Source organism: Neovison vison, chromosome 2 (assembly GCF_020171115.1).
Source record: "Neovison vison isolate M4711 chromosome 2, ASM_NN_V1, whole genome shotgun sequence".
Taxonomy (NCBI): Eukaryota; Metazoa; Chordata; class Mammalia; order Carnivora; family Mustelidae; genus Neogale; species Neogale vison.
The window spans coordinates 51,020,528-51,043,142 of NC_058092.1; the positions used below are offsets into that span (position 1 = coordinate 51,020,528).

Consider the following 22,615-nt stretch of genomic DNA (forward strand, 5'->3'; position numbering starts at 1 on the left):
GACATGGCAAGGCTGCATTCATTAACAAGACTTTGTTCAGATGGATGAACAAACTGGTGCTTTGGTCATTTTTGTAGCCCCGTGATGTTTGCTATAGTTGGAGAATGCATTTGAGCCCTGAAATGCCTGTAACTGGCTGTATCTTTTCTATTCCAGGAGGACATCTCCCAGGTGGCTGGTCAGCAGAAGACACCGGAGTGTCCAACGGACAATGTACGTAATTTCCACCTTAGGTTTTGCTCTGCTGGGATGGTATGGATTATAAATGGGTTCCAGAAGGAAAGGAAGTGATTGCAATGAAACTTGCTGGGAGGTTATGGTGGGTCTTAGAATTGGAGGTCAGCCCACAGCCATATCATTGATTCTAGGCAAGGTGTGTGGAAATAGTCTCTGTGCCTTTTCCTGGGCCAGTACTCTGAGCAGGTATTTAAAAGAGAGCCATCCCTACAAACACATCTATACATAAATTCTGAGAGTGCCATGTTTTACTTAATGTCATTAATAAAAATCTTAAGTGGGAGAAGTTGTAGTTCTATAAAAATGCAAATACAGTAACTTTGGTGTTCCTTGCATTTTGAATTCACTTCTCTTAAAAAACTATAAATTTCTGTCTGTCAAATTTTTGTACTTTTGTTGGTATTGAGTTTTTTCTTTTTAAAATCTTGATTCTTATTTCTGTGTGCTAGGTGATACTTTCATGCTACTAAAATTTACATTATTACTGTATTATCTGTCATTATATTTAAGGAGCTAGAGCTTACATGGTATTTCAAACACTGCCAGAGAAAATAAATTTGTAAAGTCTCCAAACTTACATACTAAAAACCCAAGTAAAGGGCGCCTGGGTGGCTCAGTGGGTTAAGCCGCTGCCTTCAGTTCGGGTCATGATCTCAGGGTCCTGGGATCAAGTCCCGCATAGGGCTCTCTACTCAGTGGGGAGCCTGCTTCCTCCTCTCTCTGTCTGCCTCTCTGCCTACTTGTGATCTCTCTCTGTCAAGTGGATAAATGAAATCTTAAAAACAAATAAATAAATAAAATAAAAACCCAAGTAAAAATGAGTAGGTGTAGGAGTGCCTGGGTGGCTCGGTCCATTGAGCATCCAACTCTTGGTTTTGGCTCAGGTCATCATATCAGGTTATGAAATCAAGCCTTGCATTGAGCTCCACACTCAGTGGGGATGCTGCTTGAGACTCTCCCTTGCCCCCCACTTGCTCACATGCTTTCTCTCTAAAATAAAATTTTTAAAAAATGAGTAGGTGTGGGGATGCCTGGCTGGGTCAGTAGCTCTAGCAGAGAACCAGCCTGAGGTCAATGGGCAACACCTGCTGTGAGCCTGGGTCAGCTCATTATGAAGAACTTCCAACCCCTTGAGCTGTTCCAAACCACCCACATGGTTTTTAATCAGCAGCTGGCTGATCATTTATTATCAAAAGACATGAAGACATTGATAGCTATTATCAGTTGAAATCTTAAGCTGTTCTGGCATAGTGATAGGAGTATTTATGTTCTTCTCTCTTTGATCTTTTCAACAAGCTCGTAAAGTTTAGAAATACCACTACCAGTTTACAGATGGGGAAGTTTACGCATAAGGAGGCGATGTGACTCTCCTTTGGCCACACGACTAGTCAGCACTAGCAAGCTCAACAATTCATATATTCTTCGAATGGTGATTTTTGTTTCGCATCATAAATGAACTGTAGATTCCTTCCCCAGAAAAACACTGATAAACATAATTTTGGATTTTTTGTAATTCCCAAAATGCCTTTTGTGGGTCTCTTGGAAACCCTGGGTAAAGAAACCATGGTTTAACTTTAAGCAGTAACTCTCAAAACGAAACTTGCCTGGGCTCCACCTAGGTCCTGATTTACTTAGTCCCTGACAATTTCTGTTATGAAGACAGCATTTGAGAACCACTGGTTTAGTTAGGTTGGATAACCTAGAACGTCCATTCCAACTCTCATGTTTGAAGCTATTAAACAGCCAATCCAACCTTTCCTATCTTTCATTCTTAGTAGTTTAGGTTTGTGCCAATTGAAGAGTCACAGGACCACACGTCCCATCTATCACCACACCCACCAACAAGAGGTCAGCCTCTAAAAATAGATGTTGGACGTTTCACTTGGTTTCTGTGGACTGTTTCCTTACTTTTTAATTGAGTTCAGTCCTATCACTATCTGTTGGAAACATATCATGCACAATGCAGTGGGATGCTACCCAGATCTGGGATGTAATGATTAGCACAAACATTACTGATTTAAAAATCACATGATTCTGGGGCACCTGGGTAGCTCAGCCAATTAGGTGTCCTACTCTTGGTCCTGGCTCAGGTCATGATATCTTGGATAGGGCTCTAGGCTCAGCAAAGAGTCTGCTTGAAGATTTTCTTCCTCTGCCCCTCACCCCCCGCTTAGGCACGCATTCTCTCTCTCAAATAAATGGGGATGCCAGGGTGGCTCAATCGGTTAAGAGCCCGACTCTTGATTTCAACTCAGGTCATGATCTCAGGGTTCTGGAATCAAGTTCTGTGTCGGGCCCCTTGCTCAGTGGGGAGTCAGCTTTTCCCTCCGCCTGCTGCTCCCCCTGCTTGTGCCTTCTGTCTCTCTCTCTCTGACAAATAAACAAATAAAATCTTTAAAAAAAAATTTTTTAAATAAAGTGGTTAAAAATAAATAAATAAATAAGGGGTGCCTGGGTGGCTCTGTCAGTTAAGCATCTGCCTTGGGCTCAAGTCATGATTCCAGGGTCCTGGGATTGAGCCCCCTCCCTCTGCATGCTGCTCCCCCTACTTGCGCTCTCTCTGCCAAGTAAATAAAATTAAATTTAAAAAAATACATTTTTTTAATCACATGATTTTTTTCACTAAGAACTCTAGCAGCTTTGTTAATGATGTGCTTTTTAAAGGTGACAGAAAACAAAAGTTGGACATAAGTGCTGTATGAATTAAGATCAGGTTCAGTCTCTATTAGAAGTTTCTCTTCTGTATCAAGTATGGGTATAATCAGTCTGAGGATGATGTGGTATCTCCCAGTGTCACACACTCTGGCATCTGATTACCATCCTCAAAAAAATGCATCTAGTTTTGGTCTGAGACGGCTGCTCGGGCAGTTGTCATCTGCATTCCAGTTAGAAGAGGAGGACAGGATCCTTACCCTGCAGAAAATGACCTGAAAATTGTACAGTTCACATCTGTTTACATCTACTGACCAAAACCTAGTCTGCAGACATATCTAGCTTCAAGGACACTGGAAAGTATGGTCCTCAGAGTCATTGGTATCTAGGTGGTTCCATTGTTCAGTTTTCTGGTAGTAAACCTGTATTTGTCATTTTTCCACTTCCCTCTTTTTAAATCACTGAAAATATGTCTTTGAATAAGTCTTCTAAAGTAAGTATATGGTCTTTATTAAATGTTGGTGAGAAAAACTGCAGAAAAGAAAATGAACGTCCATAGAACCAGTGCATAGCAGCGGTTTGATAAACATTTTAAATCTGTATTGTTCTGGGGCGCCTGGCTGACTCAGACAGTAGAACACACACGCGTATCCCAGCGTTATGAGCTCAAGCCCCCAGTGGGGATAGAGATGCTTAAAAATAAAATCCTTAAAAAATAAAAATAAAAAGAGAATTTGTAACATTCTTTCGCTACTACTGACTTTTAATCTGACCTCCTCCTCCAAACAGCTGTGTGACTGAGACATGTTACTTGACAGTGGTTTCTTTGTCTGGAAAAGAAAGTAATAATGTCTCACTCTCCAGGTTGTTCTTAGGATTTAAAGAGTTCATGGATGTAAGAGCGTTTTTAAAAAACGGGAAAGCACAACACAGATCCACAATGGCTGGTGGTGTTCTAGTTTTTATATGCTGCACCGTGCCTTGTACTAAGGCATGGCCTTCCACTGCCAGAATCTTGAGGTGTTATTGTTCTGGAGCAGTTACCTTGATCCTATTTCTAGACTCCAGGGACAGCCTGGTGCTTCACTGCCTCCACCAGAATCTTCCAGCTGGGGATGGGTTCCCTGGCTAACTACAGATCCAGAAGGCAGGTCAGGTCTCTACGTATGTTTCTTAACTGCTTGTTAAGCGAGCATGGAGTCCTTTTGGTTTTCCTTGGTTTTCCAATACTAATATTCATTGGAGGTATTATCCACAGAAATCCAGAATTATGAGTTAACTTTCCAAAGCTCACATAGCAAAGGTCTCTGTACCTCTATTGAAGTACAAATTCATTTTCCGCTGTGAGTTTCCATGTCTTTAATTTTGCTCTTCTCTATCCATTCATCGACTCATTCATTCATCAAACATTTATTGAGGGTCTACTATGTTCCAGGTGCTGGGAATCAAGGGATAATAAGGTATCATTCTTTAGGGTGAATTAAAATGGCATTGGTGTACCTGGCACTTAGTAGACTTTCCGTGGATGCTTATTTCCTCTTCCTGGCCTTCATGTTGCTCAATTAACCTGCCTAATGCATTTAACTATTGTGGATGTATCCAGAAGAGAAGGACATTGTCGTATGCTCAGAACATCTGCAGCATGGATTGCTTTTCAGTGGGCACAACATGGGTATGCGGACTTCACATCGATTTCATCAGAATCAATGGAAATTGAAAAAATTTTTCTTCTGCTTCCCAGCCCCAGCATCATATACAGACCACAATGATAGAGTATCGTCAGCTGTTATCCTTCTTCCCTTCCTCCATCCATCCTTCACTGAAGCATCTTAGGTGTCAAGTTCGTTAGGGAAGCATGGGGGATGGGACAGAAATCATCCTAACTTCCTCCTGCCACCTCTTCCATTCTAAATTCTCAGAAGACATTATTGGAGTGCCACCATTGTTTGGGTAACAACACACCAGTTTTAAAGCCTCATCCTTTGGTTTTCATTCTCGTCTTTGACATTCATCTAATTTTCCCTTCTTTTGTAGGCTGTCAGCCAGATGAAACAGCAGCAAAAATATTCAACAAAAGTCTCCTTCAGTTCACAAGAGATCCCTTTAGCACCATCGTATCACTCAGTGGATGCGGATTTCACAAACTATGGTATGATTCTTTCCATGAGCCGAACTGAACTGACTCCTCCAACATGAGAAAAGGAGGGAATTGTGATATCCTGAAAAGCGCCCTGGACCGGGAGTCGGGATGCCTGGCTCTGTACCCCTCCTCTGCTTCCTTAGCTCCAAGTCTTGGCCAGGCCGCCATTTTCCTTAACCTGCTACTATGGTTGCCTGTTTATTGAGTATGAAGGTGCTAAAAGAAAAAAGGCCCTCAGTAAATACTGTTTACATATGAGGCTTACAAATTATTCTGTAATCTCTCCAAAAGATTGTGTTTGGTATATGAGTATTATCTTCTAAAAATCATATTCAGTCAAATTGTTAGCCTTGCATATGTTGATGTAAGTTATTTGAAGACTGTTAATTTTCATTGCTTAAAGACATGAGTATTCGCTTTCTCTCTTTGAATTCCTGGCATGAATTATGCTGACTGGCAGTTGAAATAGAATTTCAGAATGAATAATGAGTATTTCCACTTTGCTTTTACATAATATAAGTCTGTAAAATAAAAAATAAAATAAAAATCCAACACGTGCTCACCAGTGGCAAAGCACAACCCTGCATGAATTTAACAGGCCTGACACCTTTATGTATTTGTCTTGTGCATATTTTTTCATAAATATTAACTCAAAAACTTTAGCAAGCAGGTATTATTCTAAAATACTAGATTTTTGCTAAAATACTTAATGAGTGTGGTCAGCAGACTATGACCCATAGGTCAGATTTGGCCCACCATCTGTTTTGTATGGTCTGCAAGCTAAAAATGGTTTTTATATTTTTAAGGGGGTGGAAAAAGTCAAAAGAACATTTCATGAAAATTCGCTGAAATCCGGACTTCCATGTCCACAAATAAAACTTTATTGGAATACTCATTTGTTTACCTGTTGTCTAAGGTTCCCATCACACAATAAGGATAGAATTGAGTATTTCAGCAGGGAATGTGTGGTCTGTAAAGCTCAAAATACTTATAACCGGGCCTTTTACTAAGACAGCAACCACCATGTAGACCCATTGAGTTTTGATAAGATGCATCACATATTTATGTCTTGGTAACAGAAATTAATCTCCCCTTATTTGATCTATGGAAATTCTACTCATTCAGTCTTCTACTTACCAAACATTGGGGGCTCGATCTGTCAGGCTTCGGGCTGGGCTGTTTGGGAAAAATACATACCAGCCCTAACTCAGGACTGGCTAGGGTGAGACAGAAGTGGAGGAAGAGAAGCACTGTCCCCAGCATCTCTTGACTCTCTGTCCTCTCTTCTCACTCAAGAGGCTCTACTGGGGGTGCCTGGGTGGCTCAGCAGGTCAAAGCCTCTGCCTTCAGCTCAGGTCATGGTCTCCGGGTCCTAGGATCAAGCCCTACATCAGGCTCTCCGCTCAGCAGGGAGCCTGCTTCCCCCTCTCTCTCTGTCTGCCTCTCTGCCTACTTGTGATTTCTCTCTGTCAAATAAATAAAATCTTTAAAAACAAGAGAGGCTACACTAGTCATTTACAGAAGGATAAACTTTGTAAAGCATTCATGAAATTATGCACTATTGCACATTGTTTTTAGTGTAAGTGAATGGAAAATGGAGTGTGAAATGCAGATGCTGCCAAAAGATCTAGAGTCCAATTAGGTTTCTAATTTAATATTCTCCTCCTAATAGGGCATTTTTTATTGTTACCAAGGTTGTATCACTAAATTTCTCACTCTTAACTGGGAGGCCATTAGATTAATAAATTCCATGTGGTCAGAAAGAGTAACTGTATGCCTGCCACGTTACGCCAGCTGCTGGACTGGGCACCTCACACACATTGTTCATTTACTTCCTATTAGAACGCGGCTCATTACATGCATTTTTTGGCTGAAGAATGAGCCTCCATTTCACCCACCTATTAATTCCCTTCTTGGGAGCTTAAATGCATGTCCCCACCACTCCAGAACCTGCTTTAGTATTACTATTTCTGAGTCAGAGCAGAACCCTCCACAGGCTTACCTAGAGCCTGTTTCCTTTTGTTTAATATCAGGGATTGGCAAACTTTTTCTGTAAAGAGCCAGATAGTAAATATTTAAGGCTTGCGGACCATATGGTCTCTGTTGCAACGACTCAGCTCCGCTGTCGCAGGGTGCTAACAGCCGTAGACTGGAAGTAAATGGATTAGCAGGGCTGTGTTCCAATACAACTTCATTTATGGACATTGAAATTTGAATTTCATGTAATTTTCACATGTCTTGAAATGTTATTTTTCTTTTTTTTTTTTCCCAAACTTTTGAAAATGTGAAAATCATTTTTAGCCTGCAGGCCAGGATTTGGGGGCCCGCAATTGTGCAGCTGTTTAATGAGCTTTGTGAAACCCAGGCTGGGCCCTGTGCATTAGCTGCCACTGACCAGCAGGTGGGGCCCTTTATTATCAGCCCTTAACTAAGCTGTTCCCTAGCCTAAGAATGGGTACTCCCCACAATCAAACTTAGTTGTCAAAGAAAATAATCATCTCTGGAGGCTGTTATTGTACAAGAAGCTCTTGAAGCTAACATTTTGAATATTTTGATTTTTCAATTGGTTAGGTTCAGTCACCTGGAAAATGCACACATGTAGAAGTTACGCTAGATAAAAGGGTTGTATTAAACATCTTTTCCTAGCCAGTAAATATTTTTTTTCCACTCATTTTTTAGAGAAACCCAATCTAAAACGATGATTTAGGGGCACCTACGTAGCTTAGTCCATTGAGTGACCGACCCTTGTTTTCAGTTTACGTCTTGATCTCAGGGTCATGAGTTCAAGCCCCATGCTGGGCTCCACATTGGTGGTGGAAACTACTTAAGAAAATTAAATAAATAAAATAAAACAACAATTTTAAAAGGTAAACCTTGGGGCACCTAGTTGGCTCAGTCAATAGAGCTAAAAAGTAAAAAGTAAATCTTTATAAAATAGCAATAACAAGTTTTTCAGCTATGGACCCAGCAGTTACTTTTTGAATGTTGTGTTTATGACATTTTTTTTTTAACCATGTATATATTTTGGGATCGTTGTTAGATAATTCTTATTTTCAGCCACATCATACTTTATTGATGAAATCCTTTATATATCTTAATTCATGATATGCTCTAATTAAAAGTGTTTAAGCACTAATTCTTAGTATCTTCTAACTATAACTCAGAATCTTCTGTCATAGCAGTCTTTATTTTCATTATAACATACACCTGTATGTGCTTAATCATCTAATCATCTTACATTTTTTTAGAAGATTTTATTTATTTATTTGAGAGAGAGAGAGAATAAGAGAGAGCCATGAGAGGAGAGAAGGTCAGAGGAAGAAACAGACTCCCCATGGAGCTGGAAGCCCGATGTGGGACTCAATCCTGGGAATCTGGGATCATGACCTGAGCCGAAGGCAGTTACTTAACCAACTGAGCCACCCGGACAGCTCCTAATCATCTTACAGCTTACTGTGCAAGTTTTCAGGGTATATTTTAAGACTAAAAAAATTTTAAGTATACTTAAAATAGTTGATTGAGTAAGGAGGGTAGTTACTGTTTTCATCCCAAAAATGTCAGGTTTCATCCCTTCCTGAATGAACGTGAAGGACCCAGGTCTTTCCTCCATGGTGCTCAGCAGGAAAAGAGTGAAATGACAGACACGTGCAAACCGTGTACTCCCCAACTAATGCGGTATGCGCGCTGGGCTGCCTCTCCTACTTGCCCATCATTCTGTTTCATCCTTCTCCAGGTGGTTTCCAGGCCCCTCTGTCAGTGGACCCTGCCACGTGTCCCATTGTTCCTGGCCAGGAGATGATTATAGAAATATCCAAGGGACGTTCAGGTCTTGGTCTCAGCATTGTGGGAGGAAAAGACACGCCTTTGGTAAGTTCCTAGAAGTGAAGTGTATCCACTGTCATAGTTTTTTGTTGAGCCTTATTCTGGCCTTTATCACTTCTGTGGAAGACTTGGCTTCTTCGTGGTATGGAAGAAAACTTAATTATAGACACGCATGTATGTTCTGGCCAGCTTTGAAATTTTTCTCAGTGTTCCAGGATTTTCTCTGCATTGAGTATTTTTTTAATAAATGCTTATTAGATCAACAACATTGTAGCCACATTTAGAAATATTATAATAGGATTTAGGACCACCTGGGTGGCCCAGTCAGTGGTGAAGTGTCCAACTCTCGATTTGGGTTCAGGTCATGATCTCAAAGTTGTGAGAGCAAACCCCAAGTCAGGCTCCACGCTCAACATGGAGTCTGCTTAAGATTCTCTCCTTCTTCCCCTCCCCCAGCGCACACACATACTCACCCTTTCTCTCTAAAATCTGCTAAATTATAAACTAAACAATAAAAAAAAAAAAAACAGAATTTAGGCCAGTGTCTGCTACATGCTAAGTATAAAGTATGAACTGTCATCATTTTTATTTCATGGAATGCTAGATAAAAATATCTATCAATTATTTTAGCATAACAGTTTAGGTTTTGCTATTCTAACCATGTTCATGTCTACTTATAATTTTTTTAAAAAATTAGTCTCGAGAGACTCCTGGGTGGCTCAGTGGGTTAAGCCGCTGCCTTCGGCTCAGGTCATGATCCCAGGGTTCTGGGATCGAGTCCCACATCGGGCTCCTTGCTCAGCAGGGAGCCTGCTTCTCCCTCTGCCTCTGCCTGCCACTCTGTCTGCCTGTGCTCACTCGCTCTCTCTCCCTCTGTCTCTGACAAATAAATAAATAAAATCTTTAAAAAAAAAAAAATTAGTCTCGAATGTTAGTTTTTGCTTGGATGACAGATCTTGGAGTATTCAGTTTGAGTGTGTGTGTGTGTGTGTGTATGAGAGAGAGGAGGGGGCAGAGGGAAAGAATCTTAAGCAGCCTTCATGTCCACTCAGAGCTTGATCTCACAACCCCGAGGTCATGACCTGTGCCAAAATCTAGAGTCAGACGCTTAACCCACTGAGCCACCCAGGTGCCCTATTTAGTATATTTTGATGTTACTGCTCATTATCATTTTTTTTAACTTCCTGTGTTTTGATTTATAAAAATGTGATGAATCAATGCATATATATTTGAGTAGGTCATGCATACATATTGTGCTCAGATAAATTGATATAAAGGATGTAAGAAAGCAAATCCTCCTCCAGCCCTTTTGCCCTAGCCCTGCCCTCCAAACCCATCCTGCTCTCCCTAGAGATGAGGGTTCCTCTTAATAAAGACGTTTTTAAATGAATATTTTGGCATTTCTTTTGCCCATTTTTATTTAGTAAGGAGTAGATTACATATGCCAGACTTAGAGATAAAACGTGTATATGATGAGTAAAAATAATTTTCATTTTTGTCCAGAGTATGATAATTCCACATTAGTATTGTCAGGAGGTAAGGAGATCCTGTTATATTTTTCTGTAGTACCAATGAGGCCCCCAAAGTGCTAGGCATCTCAAGAACCACACAGTGCAGCGGAAACCTGGGTCTCGGTGCCTTCTGCCCACCCCCTGGTCTCAGCCCTTCCTCCCACCCTCCTGTCCCACCTGATCTAGTGAAGACGGCGCCACACATCCCGCTGGTGCACGACCTAAACAGGACTGTGCTTGGATGCTGGGGTTTATTTATTAAAGGGTTTTATCTCCATCCACTTGATTAAAGTATTGCTATAACTTTTCCCCTGAGCTCAGGATAATTTATTTCCTGAATTTTTCTCCCTTTGCCTGTGCAGGCAGGGCCTGCTGTGTATGGCTTCATGCATACATGAGGATATTTGTTCGTGAGCTTGGATGAAACTGTGAACACCTGGAGCTAACTAGCTCAGTAGCCATTTGTAGCTCCCACCCTCTTGTGGGGTGAGATTTAAATACGATTTAAAAATATTGCCTAGACCAGACCACTTGAAGGGAAACTTCTGAAGAAAAGTTTGCCCCTTGCCTCAGCGACAGAAGCTGAACAGATAGCTTTTCTAAGCCAGATAATGAGAAATGCAGAAAAGTTCGGAGGTCGTAAAGAAGTGGATATATATATATGTACTAAATATTTTTAAAGCATATTATATATAAATTGTCATCCCAAGGTCTTTGGGGTAGTATGCAGAAACTATTGGCTGACCCTGGATATTGGCTTTTTCTCCCTTCCAGAGCCTGTTTTCTGATTCTTCCAAAGAGATATTCCTGAATATTGAAAAAACTGAATTTATATAAATCTGCATTTGAAATGAACCAGGGAAATTACATTTTAAGGAAACTCTGTAGTGAATTCTTTCATGAAGATGTAACCCTCTGATTTATCTTTTGGAAATCTAAGTCTGTACCACTTAAAATAAGGCAGAACCAGATTCCCTGTAGGAATAGGAAATTTTCTTTCCAATACGAGATCCCATAGCGTGTTTTGCCCAGCTGAATGAGCTGATTTTTTTTTTTTTTTTTTGGCTTTGTTATTAATCTGATTTGGCTTTACATGCGTGGGTTAGAAAACCTAGGTGACTGCGCCCGTGCTGCTCTGGGGTCTTCTCTGTTGCCCACACCAGTGCTCCCGGCTGCTGGCCTGGGGGCTTCCACTGCCCACATCACCTTCTGCTTCCTGTTGAGTCTGTTTGCTAGCTACCATGCTCTGCTTCTGCTTCTCTGGCCACCACGAGGCAGCCCCATCCACTCCCTACCCCCCCCCCAAAATTCTTTAACAGCATTCTGAAGTTCGTAATCTATAGTTCTGCCTTATGAGACTGTAAATCCCATTGTCCTTGGAAGGATAAGTACCACTTAAAAATGAGAAATGGGACACAGCTTTTATTTCTTAACCTCAGGTACCTCGTCAAAAGCTGTAAGTTCAACTCACGAGTTATATATAGCCGCGTCGTTTTTGGTGAAGCTGAACAGCAGGGGTGGGCAGAAGGTGCTTCAACAAGTAAAAGCGTTGTTTACCACAATGGCGATCTGTTTGTCCTTCCAAATTTTGACATGGACTATGCAGCCTCATTGACAGTCCAGGTCCCATTATCCAGTCGAGGGCACGGGACTGCAGCCAGCCAGCCGGAAGTTAGCAAATGAAGATGAGAGCATCTGAAGGGAAATTGTGGACAGCATTGACCCACTGACCGAAGTACCTTTGCACGTGTCTTTGCACATTTGATTTTGTGATGCACCCTCACTTCAGCTCCGATGGGGGCGGGGTGGGGAAGAGCACATTCTGAGTGCTGGTGAGCCTTCTCAAGCATCTGCTCCAAGCGGCCCAATTAGGGTTTCTGGGCCCTCTTTGTTGTGTATCCAAGAGATACGTTTGCCATCTTTGGACGAATTGAGCCTCTGGGACTTGGTCTTGACACCACATCAGTCCTATCTGCTATAAATAATTGCTCTGGAGCCAAGGCAGATGGTTTCTGAGATCAGAGAGGGAGATCTCACTTAGCATCCCATTGTGTTTGCAGCCAGTCTTCTGAATGGGCCTTTTAAAATACCACGATCATGGTGAGGGTGAGCCTCTTGGGAAAGTTTACGAGTGCACCTGGACCCAGTCCTCAATGACAGACTTCTGCCTCTGTTGTTTTTAATCTTCTCCTTTCCGTGTACGTGGCTCTTCTATGATAGCTTACATATGTTGGCTTAAAGGCTGCCCTTAGTGCCGCGGACGTAAAATTGAATGAAATAACCCTGTCCTTACACGCTCAGTCAAGTTCATTCTACGACCTTCAGTGTTTATGGTCTAATATAAGGGACCAACCAATGAAAAATCCTAATAAGGACTACTAAAATAGGGAATTTTCTCTGGAAAGTAGAAAAAAGTATAACTACGGGCATCTGGGTGGCTGAGTCAGTTAAGTGTCCAGCTCTTGATCTCAGCTCTGGTAGTGATCTCAGGGTCTCAAGTTCAAGCCCCGCCTTCAGGAAGAAAGGAGGGAAGGAAGAAAGGGAGGGAGGGGAACTACAGTACACGTGTTCTAGATTTAATTAATATGGATTAGTTTTTATATGTTTCTTATAAGCCAGTATCTGAGTCCATCCAGACTGCTGTAACAAAATACCACAGACTGGGTGGCATATAAACAACGGAAATTTATTTCTCACAGTTCTGGAGGCTAGAAGTCCAAGGTCAGCGTGCTGTCATGGTCAGATGAGGGCCCTCTTCTGGGCTGTAGAGACTTCTCATATCCTCACATAGTAAAAGGAGCCTCTGTGAGGCCTTTTTTATAAGGGCATTAATTTCATTCATGAAGACTCAGCTCTCATGACCTAACTGCCTCCCAAAAAGCCCTACCTCCTAATACCATCACTTTGGGCATTACAGTTTCTACATTTGAGTTTAGAGGGGCACACAGCAAGGAAACCACGTAAGGTATAAAATTGGTAGTACATTTATTCATATTATTTCCTTCTGTCCATCCATCCACCCACCCACCATCCTACCTCTCCCCCCCCCCCACCACCGCTCTTTTTGGTCTTGGAGTGCTAATTTGCATGAAATCTTGCAACTCAGAAGACTTGACAGGTTCTGCCAAATGAAAGACTGAGGACTCTTACCTTTTATGCTCACCACGGATTTCCTAAGCCTCTCCCTGAATCCTTAAATCCCCCCTTCTCTGAAATGTTTGCTTGCTGATGAGAAGTTTTATCTCTAGTGTCCTCAGAAGTAAAATGTAGTTCTCCAGTGTCATTTTGTTGAGGTTATTTTATGATCAGCCTTGGGAATTCTAGAGAAGACAAAGAAGAACTTAAATCTTTTATCTCAGAGTATTGGCACACTAGGACTGTTCTTGGGATCGAACAAGTGAAGTACAGAAAGAATGATGAAAGTTTCTCCAGGACCCTCACTCTGTGCATTTTCCTTTCTCTGGTTACCATTGCCAGAGGTCCCAGTCTGTCATATCAGATCTAATAGGCTGAGTAATGACACTGATTCTATGGCATCCGAATCCCAGATCTCTAACTGTAGGGCCTTGGACAAGCATATTAACCCTTCTAGGTTAAATCTGCTTCTTCATTGGTGGCGGTGACAACAAAATCCACCTCTTAAGGTTGGTATATAGATTAATAAGGTAAAGAATATAAAAGACTTTTTCCAATATCTATATACTGAAGTCAGTCGTTATTTTTTTTTAAGATTTTATTTATTTATTTGAGAGAAGGGGAGAGAGCACAAGCAGGAGTTGGGGGAGGGACAGACAGAGAAGCAGGGAGCCCAACATGGGGCTCAATCCCAGGACCCTGGGATCATGGCCAGAGTCAAAGGCAAATGCTTAACTAAGTGAGCCACCCAGACAACCCATGAGTTCAGTTACTATTGATTATTGTTAAACATTTATATTAAAATATATCCTCAGCTCCCTTCATATGTCTGTCTGGGTTTTTTTTAAGATTTTATTTATTTATTTGACAGACAGAGATTACAAGTAGGCAGAGAGGCAGGCAGAGAGAGAGGAGGAATCAGGCTCCCCGCTGAGCAGAGATCCCAATGATGTGGGGCTCGATCCCAGGACCCTGGGATCATGACTCGAGCTGAAGGCAGAGGCTTTAACCCACTGAGCCACCCAGGTGCCCCCATATGTCTGTCTTTGATACATCAGCTGCACACTGAGAAACAAGACTTTGTTTCTGCATATTTAAATATTTGACAGCATCACACTTTTAAAAAGTGATTTGATACTCTTCTTAATATGTAATTAATATGTATCCTCTTACTTAATTCTCACAATAACCCTATGGAAGAGGGAGCAATATTACCCCCATTTAACAGATGAGGAAATAAAGACGCAGGTAAGTTAGATAACTTCTCCAAGGGCCTAATGCTAGCAGTTGGTCCAGTTGAGGTTAATCCGATTATCCAACTCCACAGCCAAACCACTGGGCTCCTTTCCTAGGGCTACCACTATAAGCCATCGACCTTCACCTGTAGAAGGGAGTTACTCATCTGATCCACCAGACCCTGAGTACCTTGAGAACAGCCCTGTTTTATGGATTTTGTACCTTTAGTGCCACCTCATAGTGCCTTGCCCACATAGAAATAGGACTGTCTAGCCTCTGTGAGCCACTCTGGGCTCCGGCCAGGCTGGCCTCCTTCCATTCCTTTCGAGGCATTTGCACGTGCTATTAGATGTGTCTGGAGTGCTTGCCTGATCAGTTTTAACTGGAGCTAGAGTATTCTGTTCATTTCTGGGTATGACAACGTGGTCAACAGGACATTGTTGAAACCACATCATGGCAAGGAAGAATTGAGTAGGGCTGGGAAAAGAAGATCAGAGGGGACAATGACAACTCTCTGCAAACATGTAAGGTTATCTTTTTGTGAATGAGGGATAACAGCAGGTTCTTCCAAGGGGCTTGGTGAAAAACAGATTTCACGTTTTCATAAGGAAGGATTTTCTAAACATCAGTTGGGCAAAGGTGGAATGAACTATATAATGAGTGCGGAATCTCGAGAAATATTTTGACAGATGCAGGCATTTGCAAGGATATTATTATTAGGCTTTATTTTTTAATCAGGCAGGAACATTTACATTGATAATTCTCTTTCTCAAGGTTATGGCAGTCTAAGGAAATTCTCTCTCTTTTTTTATATTCCCACCTCACAAATTTCTTAAAATGTCTTTGAGTTTTTTGAACGAGAGAATAAGGCTTCATTATTGTTTAGTTTTGTTTTATGGAAGCTAGTCATTGTTATCACTTTTGGAAAGGTTAAATTTATGAATATAAGCCCTCGTTGTTACACTTGTGTGGTTCCTCTGGGCTGAAGATAAGCTTGTCTCTTTGTAAGAGGAAAACAATTAGCCTAAGGCATTTATTTTGTCTTTATATTTTCGGTACCATTGTTTTGTAATTGAGGTCAGTGAATGCCAAGGGTAGATTGTAAAATTTAGATACCCGGAATATTTTTTTTTTAAAGATTTTGTTTATATATTTATTTGTCAGAGAGAGAGAGCATGCACAAGTAGGCAGAATGGCAGGCAGAGGTAGAGAGAGAAGCAGGCTTCCTGCGGAGCAAGGAGCCCAATGCAGGACTCAGTTCCAGGACCCTGGGATCATAGCCTGAGTTGAAGGCAGCAGCTTAACCGACAGCCACCCAGGTGTCCGGATACATGGACTATTTAGAAGGCCTGGGAATGTCAGATTGCAAATCTGATTTCTCTCCATATTTCAAATCAGTATTTTATTCCCCACCTGATCTAGTACCAATTTAATTCAGTGTCATTAAACAAATGTTCTATAAGTGGGAGAGGTACATTAGCAAGAAGCATCGAGGTAGGACTATCACTTTGGATACTGTGTGGTCAAGTCATCTATCTAGAAACTGAAGTGAAAAATTTCAGTCTTTTAGCTCTAACCATGTGTCCAGCTCTGCAGTGACCTCACATAATCCTGATTCTCCATGTTGCATGCTATTGTTTAGCTGTTACTGCTTTTGGCCATTTAAATGTGGAACTGTAGCAATTTAAGCCACTAGGTGTTTTTTTTAAAGTAAGCAGAATAGAAAACTTTTTTACATTTGATTAAGTGTTTTATTTTGCTATTCCCCTTCAAATGAACTTTGCACGGTCTGTTTCATGAGGAGTGTGGTTTGCTTTGGCGTATAATCCCCCAAAGCCAGGCTCCTTTTATCATTATTGCTTAAGTCATATATTTTTACACAAAACATCTTATTACCTTAGTTTTATTTTAAAATCAAAGCAGAGTTTGCAAAAAGTCTATGAATCACACTGAAAGAATGTTAACGAATAGTACCTCTGAATTTCCAGATTTGGGCATTTCTGATCTTAAAGAATATGACTGTAAGCAAAAATATTATGCAAGCTGAGTAAAGTTTAGATAAATAAGGACCAGATGGAACTATAGGGACTTATAAAATATAATGCAAATATTATCCCATTTCCTTAAAATAAATCTATATTTCAGTATGAAAAATTATATTCATGTTGGTGAGTATCAACCTTTTGCTAAGTCAGTCTTGGCAAGGGAACTCCATTTTAAGTAAATATAAAACAGCTTCTTTTCTGAGTTTGAGAGGGGAACGCTTTTCAGTGTCTTAAAATGTGAAACTTTTTATATATTCATTGCAATTCTTATATTAGCTGTTTTATTGCAGTGGTTTTCATTCTGCATTTTAGTTACCTGTAGTGTGCAAAAGTTTGCAATCCCTGAGCTTGAGTTTTAGGATAGCTTATATACTCCATTGCTCTAACACACACACACACACACACACACACACACAAACACATTGCTGCTACTGTTTCCTGTGTAACTGATCATTTAATCCATACTTCTAGTCAAGAGCCACTAGTGATGCTGGTTTAACAATCATTTATGTTGCCTAGGGTTTATTACCCAAGAAAATCTCAGCATTTCAAAATAGTGGGTGCTGAACATTGTGGTCCATTTTCTTTCTCTTAGAGGGTTTGGTAGGTATGAATTTTCATACTCTACCCAAAGCATATTAGAATAATGAATAAATTGAGATTAAGATATAGAGACTCAGCCTTTGTTCCTTTTGTAGCAGAGTTTTATGGGGATTAGTTGAAGACCATGTTTTGAGATTCATAGAAAATCTGTGTAGTGAACACAAATTTATTAGAGTATCCAGATTTCACAAAGTATGATTCAAAGTATAAGTTCTTTTGACTCTTGTTGACTTCCCTTGTATAGTTGTGGCTTCTTCAGGTTTTCTGAACAGAAACATTTATTCAGCCCATGAAGTTGGCAAGCAAAACTGTATCAGTTTGACAAATATTGTACTTTTTCTAAATCAGTAATATTTTATTATGTCCATGGTGGAAAAGTGTATATTGAATGTACACTTGATTCTGAGATTCATCCAAATTATGAAATTAAAAGGAGAGGGGCGCCTGGGTGGCTCAGTTGTTAACCTCTGCCTTCAGATCAGGTCATGGTCCCAGAGTCCTGGGAATGGGTCCCATTGGGCTCCTTACTCAGTAGGGAGCCTATTTCTACCTCTCCCTCTGCCTGCTACTCCTGCTTGTGCTCACATTCTCACTTTCTCTTTCTCTCAAATAAATAAGTAAAATCTTAACAAAATAAGATAAGATGAGAAAAAAGTCATCTTAGAATAAATATGGCAGGGGCGCCTGGGTGGCTCAGTGGGTTAAGCCGCTGCCTTCGGCTCAGGTCATGATCTCAGGGTCCTGGGATCGAGTCCCGCATCGGGCTCTCTGCTCAGCAGGGAGCCTGCTTCCCTCTCTCTCTCTCTGCCTGCCTCTCTGTCTACTGTGGTCTCTCTCTGTCAAATAAATAAATAAAATCTTAAAAAAAAAAAAAAAGAATAAATATGGCATTTATTGGCGACATTCTGCCTCAAGTCCTGTGTGTTCTTATGAGATATTGAGAGTAATCTATATCTATCTATATATATAATTTAATTTGTTATTTTTATATTGTTTTTCTATATATTATATATTATAATTTATTATTATTAATAATATATCAGTTACGTTTATATTATTTGTATATAAATATATAGTATTTATATATAAATGAGCATAATATATAAATATTATATTTCTGTAACTCCTATATAAATATATATTTATATTTATAGATATAAAATTTTTTATATGTGTGTAACCATAACCACTGTGTGTTATTTAGTCAAAGGTATTTCAATGGCATTCATCCACAACATTTTTAAAAAAATATTTTATTTATTTACTTGACAGAGAGAGAGAGAGAGCACAAGCAGGGGAAGCAGCAGGCAGAGGGAGAGGGAGAAGCAGGCTCCACGTGGAGCAGGGATCCCAATTGGGGCTTGATCCCAGGACTCTGGGACCATGACCCGAGCCAAAGGCAGACACTTAACCAACTGAGCCACCCAGGGACCCCTGAAAGTAATCTCTTACCGTGTTGCTTCTCATGAGTCAACGAGGGTATGCCAGATACTTTTACATCAAAGCAGAGGGCTTGAAGGTGGGGAGGATTAGCATCTTTGCAACTTGTCTTGAATTTTATTTGCCCTTTACCTTTGTAATGGGTTCAAAAATACATAGATCTACAAAACCCATGGAATGTAAGCATGATAACACATGCTATAGCGAGAAAAATGCATTCAGTCTTCCATCTTTGGGTTAATCAACCTACTGGCCCATGATAGCAGGGAAAACTGAGACCTGCCTTTGTTGACAGGAGTCCTTCCGTCCCTATCATAGATAGCCCATGTTTGCGTTTCTACCTGTATGACCTTTCACTCTAGACTTCCCAGCTGTGTTAGAGGGAAGTATCACCAGGACAAAGCAGCAGTAGGAAGTACAGTCAAGTTTTTCTTATTCATGGTAATTGTGTTCTATAAAGTCATAGCAAACACTGAGTTAGTGAATACTGAACTATTACTTCCAGTGATGGATTCCTCTGGTCAGAACATTTTGACAGTCAATAAATACATAACCTTGTTTTACGTGTGTTACTTTTTAAAGATAGGTTATTTTCATATCTTTTATTGAGTCATTAACATTGAACTCATGGCCAGCAACACATTCATAAATTCATAAATGAACAAAAGTTATCTAACACATGTATTTTTTCCATATGGCAGATCACAGCCTTCTCCTGCTTAGAAACATAAGACAACACTTCAGTCTTGTACTTGGGAGATGTTTTAAACAGCAAAACACAAACAAAAAGCTCAAAAATACAAAACATGTACTAAAAAGACCACAAAAAAGATGCTTGTTCACAATATGAGAGCTGAAACACAAAGGCAAAATGTCACCTTGTTGTACTTATGCATTTTTCTCCACTTTGCCCTTGTCCACAAATGACTGTGAATGCACCAGGAACATTGATTTGGGGGAATGAGGGACTTTGCAAACACAGAATCCATAAACAACTATACTTAACGACCAACTATACTTAACGAAAACAAAAAATTCAAAATACCTGGTAACAGAACTTTGGCGGTCTGACTTAGATCTTGTTTGCATTCAAATGGTCCCTTGGCCTTAGCCCTGAGCAGCCCATGACTTCAGAAAGCATAACCTGAAGGGGCGCCTGGGTGGCTCAGTCAGTTATGACTCTCGATTTCACCTCAGGTCATGATTTCAGGGCTGTAAGATCAAGCCACAGGTTGGGTTCTGCACTGGGCTTGGAGCCTGCTTAAGATTCTCTCTCCCTATGCCTCTTCCCTGCCCCTCTTTTTCTCCCTCTGAGAAAGAAAGAGAGACAGAGAAAAGAAAAAAAGAAAACAAAAGAAGAACCTATAATATACTATAGTATAATCTTTCTTGAAAAGAAGAAGTCAGAGGGCCCTGGCGGGCTCCGTTGGTAGAGCACGCGACTGTTGATCTGTGTTGTAAGTTCAAGTCCCACGTTGGGTGTAGACATTACTTAAAAATACAATCTTTAAAAAAAGAAAAAGGAGCAATATGTTGTATTCTTGGTTCACCATAAATTATAGGAAAAATAGAAATTGAAAAATGGACTGAGACTGGTGTCATTCATCCTTAGAATGGTGAATTGGGACCACTCTGGCATACATTCTTTCCTTCATGTCCCATGTAGGCCCCGTTCAACCTTAGATAGGTATGTGTTGGGAGTCCTCATTAGCAATTATTCAACATCTGTTTGGCCGACACTTTGCTTGACATTATATACATAATCTCATTTCATCCTCAGACCCTAAAAGGTAGGATTTATTCCATTTGCAGAGATGGGAACACTATTTTGGTGAGGTTAAATACCTTAATAGAGGTATCACAAAATCATGATAAGTGGCAGAACTCAACTCTGAACACAGGTTTATGTGGCCATAGCCAGTATTCCCACTGTACATTGCTGCCTTCCATTGTTTACAGGCTGGAAAATGCCTCTGGCAGACCTGATAGAGTCTGTAGAAAGTTAAAATTGATAATAAATTTTGTGCAGCTCTTTCCAATTGACTTGCTTTGACCAGTAGTAGTGAAAGTAACATTGAATGACCTCCAAGGCTTAGCCTCAAGGCCTTACGGTTTGTCCTCCTGAAAGACTGCTGCCTTGCAGACAAGCCTGGCCTGGAGAGGCCTCCTGGAGGATAACACACCTTGGAAAGAGTGCTTTGGTAGAGAGGGGCCTAACTATCCCCACAGAGCCCCCCGCCAACCTGACTACAAACCCACGTGAACCCAGCTGAGACAGCAGGCAGCAGACTTGCCCCTGAGCCCAGCCCAAATTGCCAGCCCACGGAATCATAGACAGATAGTTAGTTTTTGTTTTAAGCCACTAAGTTTTGCAGCAAAAGATAACTAATAGAATAGCCAGCCCCCCCACCCAAGGCCCCAGACTCTGATCTCTCTAAGCCTGTAAGAGCTGGGATTCTTCTGGTCTGCCATTTAGAAGGAGGTCTTATAATTCTTAGGTAGGGTCTTCGTGTCTGCATAAAACGGTGGCTTCCTCCACTTTGCGCTATGTATGAGTTCACAGAGGTCTAAAGTTTTAGAGATGGAATGACTTTAGAAACCATGTATTTCATCTCTGTGCTGCACTGATAAATGTTATGAACCAAGCAGTTTATGTAGAACCACTTGCAAAATGGGCCAGTCAGAGCTATGAGAAAAATTACCTCCTTTCGCTCCCAGTCCTGGGTTCTTCTGTCCTTCCACACCATACTGCCCCCCCCTTTTTCCAAATCTCATTCTCATGTGATTATATCTAGGTGATTAAAATATAATAGGGAAGCTTGGTTTTTTGGTTTGTTTGGGTTTCATTCTCCCCCCTGCCCAAAGAATCTGTGCAGAGGTTTGAGACAGAAAAGCATCATGTTCTAAAGACACTCAACCCTTGACTTACATAAGTAGAGTCAACTTTGTTCAGAGTGAAATATTCTTTTGCAGTTTTAACCCACACTTTTCTTTTTAAACTCTCTAACAGCAGTAGACATCCCAAATCAGTAACTTAATACCTCTCCATGTGGTTTTCGGTATAGAGGTGAACGTTGTTTTGATTAGCACAGCATTGTACCGAGCATTTTACTACCCCCACAATATTATCACCCCTCATTGGTTTGGCCTTCCTGCTGGGAAAGTCATCTACTGTATAGAAGACACGTCTGTATCATTTCTGAACAGCAACAGCCTCAGAGGGGAACTCTATTAAATGATGTTTAAAAGAAGCATTACTCCTCTAAGACCACAGATCTGAACCATGGTTTCTTCCAGACAAAAAACAATGCCCATTTTATACACAATCTTTTTAATCCTTCTTTGGTCCTCCTGGGTCTTTCTTATTAGGAGGGATTTTCCCCATAAAGCAGGGAAATAAGACATAACACTCTTTGGGGATCCCTGGTAATATGTTTTCCCCGTAAATGTGAAATTTAATGTGAATTTTTTCTGTAGTTAAAATGTCCCTTAGGATTTTTTTGAGGAGAATGGGGGCGGGGGCTTTATAAGTATGGCAAAGATTGGGTTTAATTCTAGAGTGATCGAATTAGGTAAAGCATGCCTACAAGCAGTAAAATTAAGCTGTATATACATGGTCCCTTATAGGAATATCTACAACATAATTCTTTATCAAAGTTCTGCTCTGAAGTGCTTACTGAAACAATCCACTGAATATCTAGAAATGTATAAAATCTTATTCTGGGGAAGAGTTCACGCACTCAGGAGTGCTTATGGATACCCACAGTTGCTTTTCCTAACACATAGCTTCTTCA

General features: G+C 40.6%; 1 protein-coding gene across 2 annotated transcripts in view; it reads left to right on the forward strand.

The window, feature by feature from the left end:
* Positions 1-22,615, forward strand: part of PATJ (PATJ crumbs cell polarity complex component) — a 367,374-nt gene that overhangs the window by 294,217 nt on the left and 50,542 nt on the right. For both annotated transcript variants that reach the window (XM_044238351.1, XM_044238352.1), the window contains exons 32-34: positions 157-213; positions 4,924-5,038; positions 8,763-8,896. In XM_044238351.1, the coding sequence (XP_044094286.1) occupies positions 157-213; positions 4,924-5,038; positions 8,763-8,896 (306 nt within the window). The remainder of the gene's footprint in view (positions 1-156; positions 214-4,923; positions 5,039-8,762; positions 8,897-22,615) is intronic.